The sequence below is a fragment of the Anguilla rostrata genome, chromosome 4 (genome assembly GCF_018555375.3).
Source record: "Anguilla rostrata isolate EN2019 chromosome 4, ASM1855537v3, whole genome shotgun sequence".
NCBI lineage: Eukaryota > Metazoa > Chordata > Actinopteri > Anguilliformes > Anguillidae > Anguilla > Anguilla rostrata.
The window spans coordinates 40,050,409-40,064,733 of record NC_057936.1 but is presented as its reverse complement, the minus strand read 5'-3'; the positions used below and the strand labels follow the sequence as shown (position 1 = coordinate 40,064,733).

At 43.7% G+C, this 14,325-nt stretch overlaps 1 protein-coding gene across 12 annotated transcripts in view; it reads left to right on the top strand.

The window, feature by feature from the left end:
- Window positions 1-4,360: 4,360 nt before the first annotated feature.
- The window catches only part of LOC135253392 (TRAF2 and NCK-interacting protein kinase-like), a 135,949-nt gene continuing 125,984 nt past the window's right edge, over window positions 4,361-14,325 (top strand). For 4 of the 12 annotated variants that reach the window (XM_064332629.1, XM_064332627.1, XM_064332631.1 and 1 more), the window contains exon 1: window positions 4,363-4,751. In XM_064332629.1, coding sequence (XP_064188699.1) covers window positions 4,695-4,751 — 57 coding nt within the window. In that variant the 5' untranslated portion in view covers window positions 4,363-4,694. Of the gene's footprint in view, window positions 4,752-14,325 lie in introns of all 12 variants that reach the window. The other 8 variants (XM_064332636.1, XM_064332635.1, XM_064332634.1 and 5 more) reach the window with 4 other exon arrangements.

The following is a 14,325-nucleotide window of genomic DNA, read 5'->3' as shown; positions in this document are numbered from 1 at the left end:
GTAGGGTTGCAGTGCATAAACCCTCATTACAGAGACAAATGCACATTGAGAGTTCAGTGGTGAAAAAACCATAGACACTGGTCTACAGAGATGTGGAAAAAGTTATTTGTTCTGATGAGTCAGCCTTCACCATCATTTTTCGACAAGTGGGCAGGTGCATGTGTGGCAACGATACAGGCTTGAATGTTTGAGCCCGACAGTGAAGTGGTCCGATGGCTCTGTTGTGCTGTGGGGGGCATTTTCCTGGCATGGTATGGGTCCACTTGTCCCTTAGAGTAGTGTTTTTTTCGTCAACGAAAACGATGATAAAATTTTTCGTCAACGACCTGTTTTTTCATGACGAAGACGATAACGTGATGAAAATGCCTTTATAGGACGACAATGATGACTAATTCATTTCGTATTTAAAATGAAGAAAATATGACGAGACAAAAAAAAATTAAATAAAACGAAAACAGACCCAGACAGAATGAGCGTTTCGCCTAGAAATACAATAGGCTATATTAGAAGAACTGTGTTGATACCATCTATGGTGGATACATTTCACTGATGAAACTCCTGCCAGCTACCCTAGCTCTAGGGGGGCGTGGCGAAACGTTTAACTTGTGTTGATCCAACAATAAGCATGTATTATAAGGTGCAGAAAACCAACTGGTCAATGCATGCCTGTCATTGACTTAATTGTGAACTTGACTCTCTCCACAGATGTAAATTGTGTGATCCATGTTTTTTGCTGCCATAACCAGTCTATCACTAGCAAAATTAACACAATGTCCCTTCTTCTGGCTTCTTCTTCTAGAAAAAAAAGAACAAAAGTATGAGAATATTTTAAATGCAATGAGAGCTCCAACACGACTCATTGTAGAGTTACAGTCAGTAACATTGTCATAATTTTTTTCCGACCGTGAAAACTGCCTGACTCGTTTACATTTTGGACAGATGTGGCTAGTAGGTAAATCTATCACTGTTTCCATCGCAGTACTTTTGACACAAGCAAAATCATAAGCACTATCCTAAAATTTCTTCTTACTATGAAGAGTACCTGACCCGCAACCGTAGTAATGTGTTAACATGGCAGCACAATTATATCGAGAAACACCATCTTTGGGAAAAAAATGCTACATTCTGTAAATGCATTTAGAACCTACCATGCATAAAAACATTAAAACGCTTGTCAATCACCCACTTCTATTTATAATGCCATCATAGCGCAGAGTGTTTAAAACCATAAAACCACCCCTTACCAAAAAATTTAATTCAATTAAAACTGTAGGCTACACATTAACGTTTAATAGGCCTATAGACCCACTAGTCTGACTTTGACAGCTTTGGGACTAAACTGGCTCTCGTTTTACACTAAAAGTCATTACCTTTGTAGACTATCTTTAGGGCATTTAACTACTGGAGGCTGGAAATTACATGTGACAAAAATTAAGTAGGACTAAAATACTTTGTTATTTTCATTGACTAAAATAAATATGATTTTAGTCATTCTTGTCTTGACTAAAATTAATGAAGAAAGCATGACTAAAATGTGACTAAAACTAAAATACATTCCAGTCAAAAGACTAAGACTATGACTAAATCAAAAACTGGTGGCAAAAACACTGCCTTAGAGAGAAGGATCACTGCAAATAAATACAAAGTAATTCTGAGTGATCACCTTTATCCTATGATGAAACATTTCTATCTGTCAGGGTGGGCGAGGGAATGAACCCAAGCGCAGAGTGCGGGGAAAAACAAAACTCCAAAAGTAGGAAGAACAAAGACTTTAATCACGAACTCCACGAAAAAGGGAACCAAAAGCCTCGCAGGGCAGCAATAACAAACCCAAAGAAAACTTCAAAAAAACAGGAAACAAGAAAATACAAAAGTCCAAAAGCACGTAGCAAACAGAACAGGGGCAGAAACACTCGGGGCAGAAACACGCTTGGAGGCACGATCAAACAAACTAACAAACTACCACAAGCAGGCAAGGATCCAGCACCTGAGTCCGGGAGAAGGGAAACTAAAATAGGCGCGACACAGACGAGACACAGGAGGGCACAATGAACAATCAGGCCACAGAGAGGGAAGGGAAAACGAGACAACCAGCAAACAATCATAGGATAATTGAAACCAATAATACAATTAAACAGGACACAAAACAGAGGTGCCGCCATCTGGTGGCCCAACCAGGAAAGACAAAGGGAAAAACACAGAACCCTGACACTATCCTGATGGCAGTGGTCTTTTCCAGGATGACAATGCTCCCATCCACGGGGCATGAGGGGTCACTGAATGGTTTGATGAGTATGAAAATGATATGAATCATATGCTATGGCCTTTGCAGTGACCAGATGGGAAATTGTGGATCAACATGTTAGACAGCACTCTCCACCACCACCATCAAAATACACAACATGAGGGAAGAGTTTTGGAAGAATAGTGTTCCATCCCTCCAGTGGAGTTTCAGAGACTCTATTCTAGCAGTTAGTGGTGGCCTGGCATCTTACTAAGACACTTTATGTTGGTTTTTCCTTTAATTTGTCACCTGTCTGTATATGACCAAAAGTGTCTGAACACCCCTTGATCCAGGAATGTTTTTCATGGTTTGGGCTAGGCTCCTTAGTTCCATGGAAGGCAAATCTTAATGCTACAGCATGCAATCACATTCTAGACGATTCTATGCTTCCCCAACAGTTTGTGGAAGGCTCTTTCCTGTTTCAGCATGACAATGCCCCCGGGCACACAGTAAGGTCCTTATAGAAATGGTTTTGTCAAGAGCGGTGTGGAAGAACTTGACTGACCGGCACTGAGCCCTGACCTCAACACCATCCAACAACTTTGGGATCAATTGAAAAGTCAACTGTGAGCCAGGTGTAATCACCCAATCAGTGCTCGACTTCACTAATGGTCTTCTGGCTGAATGGAAGCAAATCCCACAGCAATGCTTCTAGTATAAAGCCTTCACAGAAGAGTAGAGGTTGTTACAGCAGCAAAGGGTGGACCAACTCTGTATTAATGCAAATTATTTTGGATGAGATGTTGGATGTCAGGTGTCTGTGTATATGCAGTATATAAATGTGAAAACAATTTCTAACAAAAACAAAGATATCACTGATAGATAATTTCCCAGGCAATATAATATATTTTAGTCCTGTCAACAATCTCATTTTTGTAAAAATACTGTTGGTATCAGGTATCAACCCACTGAGTGAGGAATTGGGCCATGCACAGGAAAGAACAGTGGTAAAAAGGAGAATGTACAACACTGTGCACACGAGATGTGAAAGTGAGCGCTTGGTAACCCCTACTGATGTTATCACAAGCTGTCAATCACAGGTTTTTTCATACAAAACAACAATTGGCTCAAGAGTGACTTTCCAGTCATGCATGGTTAAAAAAAACTCCACCATTGCTATGAAACATGGATCCTGGAAAACTCACAGGGTCAATGTTTTTGGGGTCCCAGGACCAAAAGAAAGACGGGAGCTGAGGAATCCTGGGCTACAAATTCCTCTGCAAGTTCAAGAGCTTACTAATACAAAGCTTATCCTCTGAGCTTTTCTGTGTTAAGTCACTTACATTCCTCTAGAAATTTGGCTTTCATTTACAGGAACCCAGCAAACCCAGGCCTCTCTCCCTGCCCCAGGGTGGCAGTGTGGTACTGTGTGTAGTGAATTACCCTTGGCTCCATTCCTGCTCTCTCAGCTGCCTTATTCCTGTCAGCAAGAATGCAACCTCTCCAGGCATGATTTGCAGGTCACCATGTAATTCACAAGATGTCATAGCGTTATCAAGTTCTGCTTAAAGTGCAGCAGTGATGGCAAAGTCATGACTGGATGGTCTACTGAAAAAAAGAAAATGTCTTCCACATTTAATGGAGAAATAAGTGTATTAAAACAACAGACAATCAAATAAGAAAATCAAAATAAACAACTAAATATTCCATGTCACGTGTATTTTCAATACATGTATGTACATTCAATTAATGGAACTAACTACTCTTTCCTGTACAAAGCATGAACCACGCCTAAAATGACAATATTAAGAACGCTATTACAGGGTTGTCTGGTAAGAGGGAAAATGTAGCCTACAGTTTAATAGAGTGCGGATTAGTGGGTGGATTGATGGGTCCAGTCGACTCATTTATTTATTGCTTTCATAGATTTGATTTGCATTGTATTTGATGCTTTTGTATTGTAAGAAATATAAAGGTTGGCTGCAATTTAGTTGTGTCCTCCGGGGACCTTAACAACTGTGCCGTGCTCCGAATACTCAAGCTCACACACGCACACCCCCAAAGGGGATGAAGTGGGCGTCTGGAGGATAGATGCACCGCCCCTATCGGTGGCCACTCCCGGGAAGGAGTGCTGATTGACAGCGTTTTGCATCGGTGTTCTAGGAGCGTGCGGTCACTCGATTTTGTTGGTGTCTACACAGCCCGTGCAAGCGCCATGCGAACGGTGCTATGCATGTCCTCTTCGTATACATCATCAATGTAACACCTCGAGCACTGCACTGCCGTTACATTTACTCGTAATTTCTAATGTCTAAGAGGATTTCCGTTTATTTTGTTCCATCGTTCATGTCAAGACGGTCGCTAGAATTATTGCTGTGGTCTCCTCCAGCACCGACCGAAAAGGATTTGTGTGTGATCAAAATTTAATTTTGACATTATTTCATTTTTAATATATTTAGCTAATATAAATATGGCCAGCGATTCTCCTGCAAGAAGTCTGGATGAAATCGACCTCTCTGCTCTGCGGGTAAGTTCGGTTGCTAACCGATTTAAAATTTAGTTAGCAAGGTAGCTAACTAGCTCAGCAGCTATCAGGGAAAGAAAATGGGGTTGCAGCACGAGCGTTTTACACCTGACCAAGCTCCGACAGCTATAGCTTGCCATCTAGTATGAATGGAACTGCGAGTCACCAGTGTGTAGTGGTGACCCTGGCGAGACGATTCATATTTGTAGTAAGATTAGCGAACTGATTCGTAGTATTAGTAGCCTATGTATCGAGAAAATGAATGTAAGTGGTATCGCTGGCCACGGCATCCGGTTATTATTGTAGCGTAAAACAGACGAATACGATCAGATTAAAATTTTCTTCACTTTCGCTAACTATGGTTTTTTTTTTTTTACCCGGGAGTTTATAAAATATGTAGAAGGCTATAACTATTGCAGTTTGCTAGCACCTGGGGCGAAGCCGATATTAATATCTGTGCAGATATCAACATATGTTGAACATAAATTGTACGCCCCCCACCCCCTTGTATGCAACCCAGCTAGCCTCTTTTCAAAACAACTGGAACATATCTAATAACGTTAGTCGGAAGAACATTTACAGTATTTAAGCATGCAAACATGTTCACAATGAGCTGTCTAACCGAATGATTTAGATATTTCACTGTACGATTATGAATGTAACTAACGCAATGCAAAGCTATTTTATCTTAAATCCCCATGTATTAGGTATTACAGAATATTACATTTTGCTTGCAATGAATACGATTTTTTGATTAGCCTGTTTGTGCGTTTGGGATGGATTTTAATGATAAAGCAGTGAAAAATGTATTCTAAATACACAAATAATAATTATGTATGCACTAGTTAGCTGTTTCATTTTTGTCTCTGAAATGTTTGTGCACTGTCGCTGAAGAACGTACAGTAGCCACAGCATTTTTTTCCTGATTGGCGTGTTGAATGTGTGGCCTCAATAGCAAATTCTTTTGTCTGCTTCTTATGGAAATGCCCATGTGTAATTTACAGGGTTTCGTAGCGTTTTCATAGGCTTTGGTTTGGGGTCCTACCCAATGACAAGTTATGCCATCCACTAATTGTGGTGGCATTTACTGTCGGGCGTTAGACATGAAACGTGATCTTACCTGCAGTGTTGAGAACCTGTTCTGACATGATGAGCGTGTGAGCGTGTGTGTGCTCGGAGTATTATAAAGTGTCCATACTCCATAGCATGAATGCTATCTGTCGATCGTAACATTTCTGGTTGATACCACTACAAAATACAATGCCGAAGGAAGTTGAGATGCCTATGTGGAATTTATGTAGAGAGTAGCCTAAACACTGCATATCGTTTGTGAATGCAGATAATGACCACCACATGTTTTGATTCGTCCAATATGTTTTTTTCAGACCCAATGACAAATTTCCGGTTTTTGCGATCGATCGAGATGCTCAATGGGTTTTATTCTAGTGTGGCAGGAGCCTTTTTGGCTTTTCCACACTGCCGTTTTATGGGCCAACTATTTTGGTGTATATCTGCGCCTTTGTTTGCTTTCAGTGTACTTATCTTAAAAGAATGTGCACGAGAAATTATGTCATCAAGCGTTTATTTCAACCGTGTGCATGTGTGTGCAGCACGTGCGTTTTACGAGCCAGCCTTTTGTCTTTTTTGCAGCTGTCTTACCCCTGTTTGTAATTGCGTTTACATGTTTCACGCTTGAGGAATCCATTTTTATTTCTTTGAGATATAGAACTGATGGCTATATTTTTCCAGCAGTGTTGTAAGGCAGGTGCTTTTGTCTCGGGTGCATGCTTGGCTTGTCTCAGAGGACTGTACTGCGGAGGGTGGCGCTGACTCTGCGTGGGCATCGACACTTTTTATTTCCTGTCAGTGCCCGCCTTGAAGTGAATGCTCAGCCTTAACCTCTGCCTGCTTGCTCCGACTCTAAACCAATTGGCCTGTGCGACAGGACTCAATAGGATAACCGCGTAAGTAAAGCTCTGCGCTCTCTCTGTTGGAGCACCAGCCCCAGTGACAGCATAGAGGATATGAAGATTATCAGGCGGGAGGGGGAAGGGGGGGGGGGGTGCTTTTATAATCCATTGTGTCTGTTGCGTAAGTGGTGCATTGGTTTCCTCATGTGAAATGTGCCATTTGCACTGTGCTCTGTTACCCTGGTGTCGGAGCTTTTTTTTTCTTCCAAGTCTGCTTTGCTTCCTCACTCCCTGTCCTGTTCATGTCTCTGTGCTCCAGTAGGGGGCAGGCCTTTTTGCCCCCTGGGCTAGAGTGCCTTCTGGCTCGATGAGGCTTGACCCTGCTTCCCTGAGGATGAATTGGTCAGACCGGCTGTAGTCCTGCTACTGTATATTCACCAAGCTCTTCGATGCAGAGAAATGGCTGCCTGTAGAATTGCTTGTTTTTATGCCTCATGGAAATCTCTGTGGCCATGTGACTTTATTCTCCAGTTAATGATTTTACCGACTGACCAGTGGCTCACTTTCAAACAATTTGGGGACTGACTGACTCACTGAACAACCAGCTGACTGACTATCCCCCATGACTGACTGACCGACTGACTCGGTGATTGTGTTCATGGCTCCTGCAGTAGTGTGGTTCTACCACTAGAGGGCAAACAGCATTGTTATCACCTGCATAAGTGCACGTGTGGTACGTGGCCGACCAAATCCAGTCCCAGGATTCCCTGGTGCACATGAAAAACGAGTCACCCTTACACAAAGCTGGCAAGCGTCTCTGCTGGTCTGCTGGGAGGTGGGTCAGTATTTCAGCATGACACACTTCCTTTCGTCGAGCTGGGTGGTGCGACAATGGAGAGCGGGACGGACGGATGGACAGGCGGATAGCTAGGCGCATTCCCTCGGGTCCCGGGGGAGACTGCATTGCGTCAGAGGGGGTAAGGGAACACTCCCTCCCCACTAGCAGCTCAGAGACTGTGACAGTCATCTTGCACACCTGCCACTGTTCTGAATGCTGCAAATGTCACATCTTTTAGGGTGAATCCCAAAGGAGCTGGAGTCAGGTTGTCATATTTGACTTTGGGTATAAATGCAACTGCTTTACGGTGCTGCAGCTCTGACCTCTAAACATACACATGGGGTGGGCTAATTTTCAAATTAAATGGCTAATGGACATAAATATTCTGTCTATTTTAAAGGACATATTTTAAAAAGATAAATAGATTAAAAGTATTTTATAAAATGCAGGGACACACAAATAGTTGACACGAAGGAAATTCAGATAAATTAAGTGTGTGATGCTTGTGGTTTGAAACCACGCTACGCGCAGGATTTGCCCTCATTCTCTCTATTCCGTATGCCTTTACGTCTTAAGATGTGTCTGAGGCAGACAGGTGGCATTCTGCGGACATTCGGCAACAAACCCCTTTCACCCCCCACCCCCCATTTAAAAAAAAAACAAAAAGACAACAGAGTGTGACTGGGAGACATCAAAGCTAGCACTGAATTATGGGATGGGAATATGAATAGCCTATGTAGAGGTGTGGATATGTCATAAATATCAAGGCAGAGCTGATGGGCCTTGAGGCTGAATCTGTCATGTTTTCTGTTGCACTTTTTTTTTTTTTTTTTTTCAGTGAGTGACTTGGGGAGGAGGGGATGAAAAAAGCTGGATGCGATAATGAGCCCCGAGCTCTGTTGTTGAAGTAATGAGTGGCACATTGATCTGTTGCTGGAAGTGGGAGTTGTTGAGGAGCTGCTCCTGGAAGATGAGGAGAAAGCACAGGCTGGCACAGGCTGGCACAAGGTGTGCGCTAAGGGGTTACCTTCACCGTGGTCTTCCCTAGCCTGCGCATCGGGCTGTGGTTTTAGAGGATTCCTGCGAGCGAGCGCTTTTCGTCTGGCACGCTCTCTTGGTGCCGCCAGGCTCCTTGAAGCGCCACAGAGCACCGCGCCATTTGATTGGCATTCGGCGCACAGCGGTCAGCCGCGATTACCGTCGCTCTCGACAAGCCGTCTCGAGTGCTGTGGCATTAAGATAACAGCAATTATGGCGCACCAGCTGAAGGAAGAGGGAGAGGTGGAGAATGAGAGGGAGAGGAGGAACATGCAATGGGAAGTCAATACCAGTACAGTGATTCTGTTTTTCTGTTTTGTGTTTTTAATGTCTGTGTTTCTTCAGGTATGCGTTTATGTTTTTGTGGTTTGCTGTTTGTTTGTGCATGTGCTGTATGCTTGTGTTCTTCTGTGTGTGTATTTTATAGAGCATGGCTGAATTATTTGTCATCCTGCCTGCGTACTGTTTGAATTTGCGTGTCTGTGTGTGTCTCATTGGTGTGCAACTTTGTTTGTGCTTTCTTCTCTCTTGCTCTCTTTCTGAGTATGTGTGTATTTTATGTGTCTGTTTCCATATGCGTGTTCATCTCTGTGTTTTTTTTTGGTGTGTGTGTTTGTGTCTGTTTTTCGTTGTGTTTCTGTGTGTGTGTTTTTGTGTGTGTGCTTGTAAGAAAGTGATGCTGGAGTGCAAGCATGCCGACAGTGAGGTATTGCCCTCATATTTTTCAGTATGTTTGTGTCTGTGTTTTTTTGTTGTGACTTTTTGTGTTTCTGTGATTCTGCCCTTGCTCTTGCTCTCTCTCCCTCCCTCCCTCCCTCCCTCTCCCTCCCTCCCTCCTTCTGCTGAGCCTCAGACAGGGAGGTGTGAGTGCAGGTCTCTCATTCATTAAAGCTTTTGCTCTATAAGTCTCACCTTCTGTAGGCAGGTGTGGGAAGGCCGTATGTGGGGTGGGGGTGTCTCATGCAGACTTGGCACAGAGGATCTGCTTTCTGTGCTAACATCTGTCATTCCACCACACGGGAGACGCCTGTGCTAACACCCCAGCGCTCCTTTCCAAGTTTTCGGCCGGTCGCTGTTTACGTCGGCCGGGGTTCACACGCAGCGCCTCGGACCGTTTTCTCTGCCCTGGCGGCAGCAGCACTTCAGAGCAGCTGAGTTTTTACCGATTGCACCAATTGATGGGGTGATACCCGACGGCGGCATGCAGTTTGTCCGTCTAGTTGGGACGTTGTGAAACTGAATGAAATGAATTTATTACCTTTTCAGAAGTATGTTTTGCCTTTGAGAGGCTCATGTTAATTTAAAAACAGACATTGTGTGATGTATCACGTTCAAGACATTAGACAGTTTGCCTACAGGCCATACTGTGTTTTAAAAATGGTATCGCACTAATGCATGCTCTGTGCAGCTTTTTAAGTAATAATAGCCCCACCTGGAAACAGCATGTATTGATTGCCCTAAATAAGACATTGCAGCAAACTAAGGCCTGTTGTTTTGTTACACTTTTGTGGGAAATATTGTCATGTATTTTCATTTCATCTGTTGTAAGTGCATTGCAAGTTTGGTTCCCAGGTACGGCACTGCCACTGTACCCTTGAGCAAGGTACTAAACTTGAATTGCTTCAGTGAAATATCAAGCTGTATAAATCGAATGGGGAAAAAAGAAAGGCAAGCTTTTTAAATCCCCCTGGATGAAAATGCCTGCTAAGTGCCTAATTGTAAATGTAAGAGTTTTCTAAAGCAGAAAGTTTTCATACTGGTCTCTCACAGTAGTGTGAGAATAACGCAGCATTAGACCCTTGGTTTCCTCAAAAGAGTGGATATAAGCACGTTTGGAAAGAACTTGTTATTTTCAACGCACGCCTGGTTGTTAATTGAGGTACCTGCGATCGCATTGCTGCTTGATTAACTAGAACGAGCCAGTGTTTGTTTATGGCAACATTATTCAATAAAGGCAAAACACCTGTCTGACTCGAATGAAAAATGAGTAAGCGCTCAGCAGTGTATTCGTTGTGTCCATCGGTTAGCCTACCTTGCTTCATTTGCCTCCAAGATAGCCGCCACGCAGACAACTAAATTGACAACTAAACGCATGCACGTGAAAAGCTCTGAAATTAGATGGCTTCTTTGATTTTAAAAAAGCAATTGCACATTCAGTTGACAAAGAACCACAAAATGTTTGGCAGAATTAGTCTTTTAGGAGATGGAGTCTTGAAGCTTGATGAGACGCACTTGAAAGTCAATGGACTTCAACACAGACCATCTGACCACTGAACTCCTCAAATTCAAAAACATTGACTTGTATTTAACTGAGAAAACATTAAGAAAGGACGAAAGTGGACTGAATGTAATGGACATTCATGCACATGCACTTAGCTACATAATTATGCATATCTGTCATTTGAACGTATATTCTTATATAATTATGCATGTGTGTGTGTGAGAGCATGTGTGTGGCTTGGATCCCATCAATATTTAACTTATTTGGAGACAGGAAGTTGAGTATGAGCGTGAAGAAGGTTGTTCAACTGCTTGACCATGTGATGTGCTCCTCGAATCAGTGGGCTTCTGCTGTTTGTCTACGAGTCTCTCACTGGCTGCCGAGTGGCACAATAGGAAGGGAATCGGTTTCTGCAATGTTGCCGGATTGAACTCTGCTCTTGTACCCTAGCAAGAGTTATTTAACCTGAATTGCTCCCGTAAGTACCCAGTAGGATTAACAGCAACATTGTAGAACATAAGCTGTGTGAGTCACACTGGATAAGTCCCTAAGGCCTTATGTGTGTGTGAGTGTGTGTGTGTGTGTGTGTGTGTGCTTGTATGAAAGCAATACAGGAGTGCAAGCATGCCAACAGTGAGGTATTGCCCTCATATTGGTTGGTATGGTATTTTTAGAATTAGGTTTTGTGCAGTTTGTCTAGATCTGGTATATAGGTCAGTGGCACAGAAGGTCAGCATTGATTTTCCATACTTATAGGCTATTTAGTTTTGGGCAATGCTGAACCGTTCCAAAATCCCCTGCTTTTGGTCATGATTTTATATTGCACGCTGCATCTTTCTGTTATAAACAGAAATGCCATTAATTTGCTGCACATGTAAAGAAGTAGCCTATGTCATAACCCTATTGCTCAAAGTGAATCTCTGTAATTCTGAACCCTGCAGGGGGATTTTATACTAGACCACAGCACATATCCACACAGCAGGCCTATGCCTTCTGCTTTTTTTCCATCGAGTGTAGGAAAAGCCCCTTTCACAAATGTAATGCAACATCAATTATCGGGGTTAGGTAGTGGCTTTCTCCATTTGTACCATTGCTCTACAATACAGAAAGATTCTGTGTCGAGTATGTCATCTGTCTGCTCATAACATGACCATTCTGGATAAATTACGCATGGTAGGATGCCTACCCTCCAAAGCAATGCAGGACCATCTTTAAACGGGCCAGACATTCCACTGGATGGAAGTGGCGCACGAGTCATGGAATGTTAGTTACAGCGAAGCCACACATCCTCCGACGAGAAGCGAATTTGTAATCACATCCATTCACTTTCAATGAGAGCCGATTCTTGTCCGCAGTGCATGTTGGGATAGCTGGTGACGCCAAGTAAGCCGGCGAAGCGACTGGAAGGACAGGGAACAGGGCTTGATAATCAATCAGACTGATGTGATGTATAAATTGTCCCCCATTTGAAATGTTATTATACCCACAAGCGTCCTATTGTGGGAGGCAAGAGCGATGCCAGGCGATGGAGGATGTGGCATCACCCTTCCACAGGAAAATGCCTGAACATTTACAGTTGAGATGCATGTGTGAAAGGGGCTTAAGGGTGACATTTTTTTTCAAAACTAAGTGTGGTCAAGGTACATCTTAGGTTATCATCAATGTAATTTTAGTTTTTTCAGTTAGTGTTTTGTCAAGGGATTTATTTCAGAAATCATATTTCACTTGATTGAAGATGGATCTGGAAGCCTCTGAGGGACTGAAGAGTCCTGGTTTTTTGGAGCCCAGAAGTAAACATATTTTGTAAGAGTTGGTCACTGGTGTCGGGAGTGCATCATCAGTGTAGAATCAGTGCATATAAAGCATGTTTCTTTCATTTAAATGGCTGACTATTAATTAAGGGCTGTTACGGAATCTGCCCCTGATGTTCTTAATTTTCATTCCGAAGAACACTGAAGTACACTACATGGCCAAAAGTATGTGGGCACCTGACATCTAACATTTCATCCTTGCTACTATAACAACCTTCAGGCTTTATACTAGATGTTGGAGCATTGCTGCTGGGATTTGTTTCCATTCCGCTAGAAGAGCATTGTGAGGTCGGGCAGTGCTTGGGCAATTAGGCCAGGCTTGCAGGTGGCTTTCCAATTCATTCCAAACGTATTGGATTGGGTTGAGGTCAGGGCCCTGTGCTGGCCAGTCAAGTTCTTCCACACCATTCTCGACAAAACCATTTATGTACGGACCTTGCTGTGTGCCTGGGGGCATTGTCATGCTGAAACAGGAAAGGGTCTTTCCCAAACTGTTTGGGAAGCACAGAATCGTCTAGAATGTGACTGTGTACTGTCTGTAGCATTAAGATTTACCTTCACTGGAACTAAGGGGCCTAGCCCAAACTATGAAAAACATCCCTAGATTAAGGGGTGTCAATATACTTTTGATCATGTACATAGTGTATTAAAAGGTCATTTTAGTTTGCCCTTCATGGTAAAGCTGAGTTATCCCTAGGCTAGGATTGAAAACCACAACCTGCCTCAGTTGCCGGACTCCCCTGCAAGATAACGGCGATGTTGTTGATGTGAATCTGAAGGCGTGTTGGCCCTCAGGTTTAGGAAGGGGCGTGCAGTAGCCTGTAGATTATTCTTTCTTTCAAAAAGCAGTTCAGCACGTTAGAATTTGCTGAACTGTGCAGAGGCGCCGTCTCTTTGCATGCCCTAACAAGCCCCCCTGTCTGTTTGTGTGAAAGGGGAAGATGACAGGGTCGAATTTCTCTGGAAAATAATACATTATATGAGAAAAGGTGATGTCATGCGCTGTCTGCGTCTCTGTCGTTTGCTTCTGTGGGACGGGTGGTCGGTTGACGGGAATCTGAGGGTGACTGAGCGCAGGCAGTCGCCTTGGCCGTGTGCGGTGGGAACGTCTCTGTGCACGTGTGTCAGCTTGTGTGTCTTCAGGTATATCTGAGTGCATGTCTGTGAGTGTGTGCTCAGGTGTGTCTGCCTGTGTGAGTGCACGTCTGTGAGTGTGTGCTCAGGTGTGAGTGCACGTCTGTGAGTGTGCGCTCAGGAGTGTCTGCCTGTGTGAATGCGTGTCTGTGAGTGTGTGCTCAGGTGTGAGTGCATGTCTGTGAGTGTGTGCTCAGGTGTGAGTGCATGTCTGTGAGTGTGTGCTCAGGTGTGTCTGCCTGTGTGAGTGCACGTCTGTGAGTGTGTGCTCAGGTGTGAGTGCATGTCTGTGAGTGTGCTTGAGTGCCTTGTAGGATCTGTGGGTGTGCCTGTGTGAGTGCAGTCTGTGAGTGGTGCTCAGGTGTGAGTGCATGTCTGTGAGTGTGTGCTCAGTGTGTTGCTGTGTGATGCACCTGAGTGTGCGAGGGTGTCTGCCTGTGTGAGTGCGTGTCTGTGAGTGTGTGCTCAGGTGTGTCTGCCTGTGTGAGTGCACGTCTGTGAGTGTGCGCTCAGGAGTGTCTGCCTGTGTGAGTGCGTGTCTGTGAGTGTGTGCTCAGGTGTGAGTGCACATCTGTGAGTGTGTGCTCAGGTGTGAGTGCATGTCTGTGAGTGTGTGCTCAGGTGT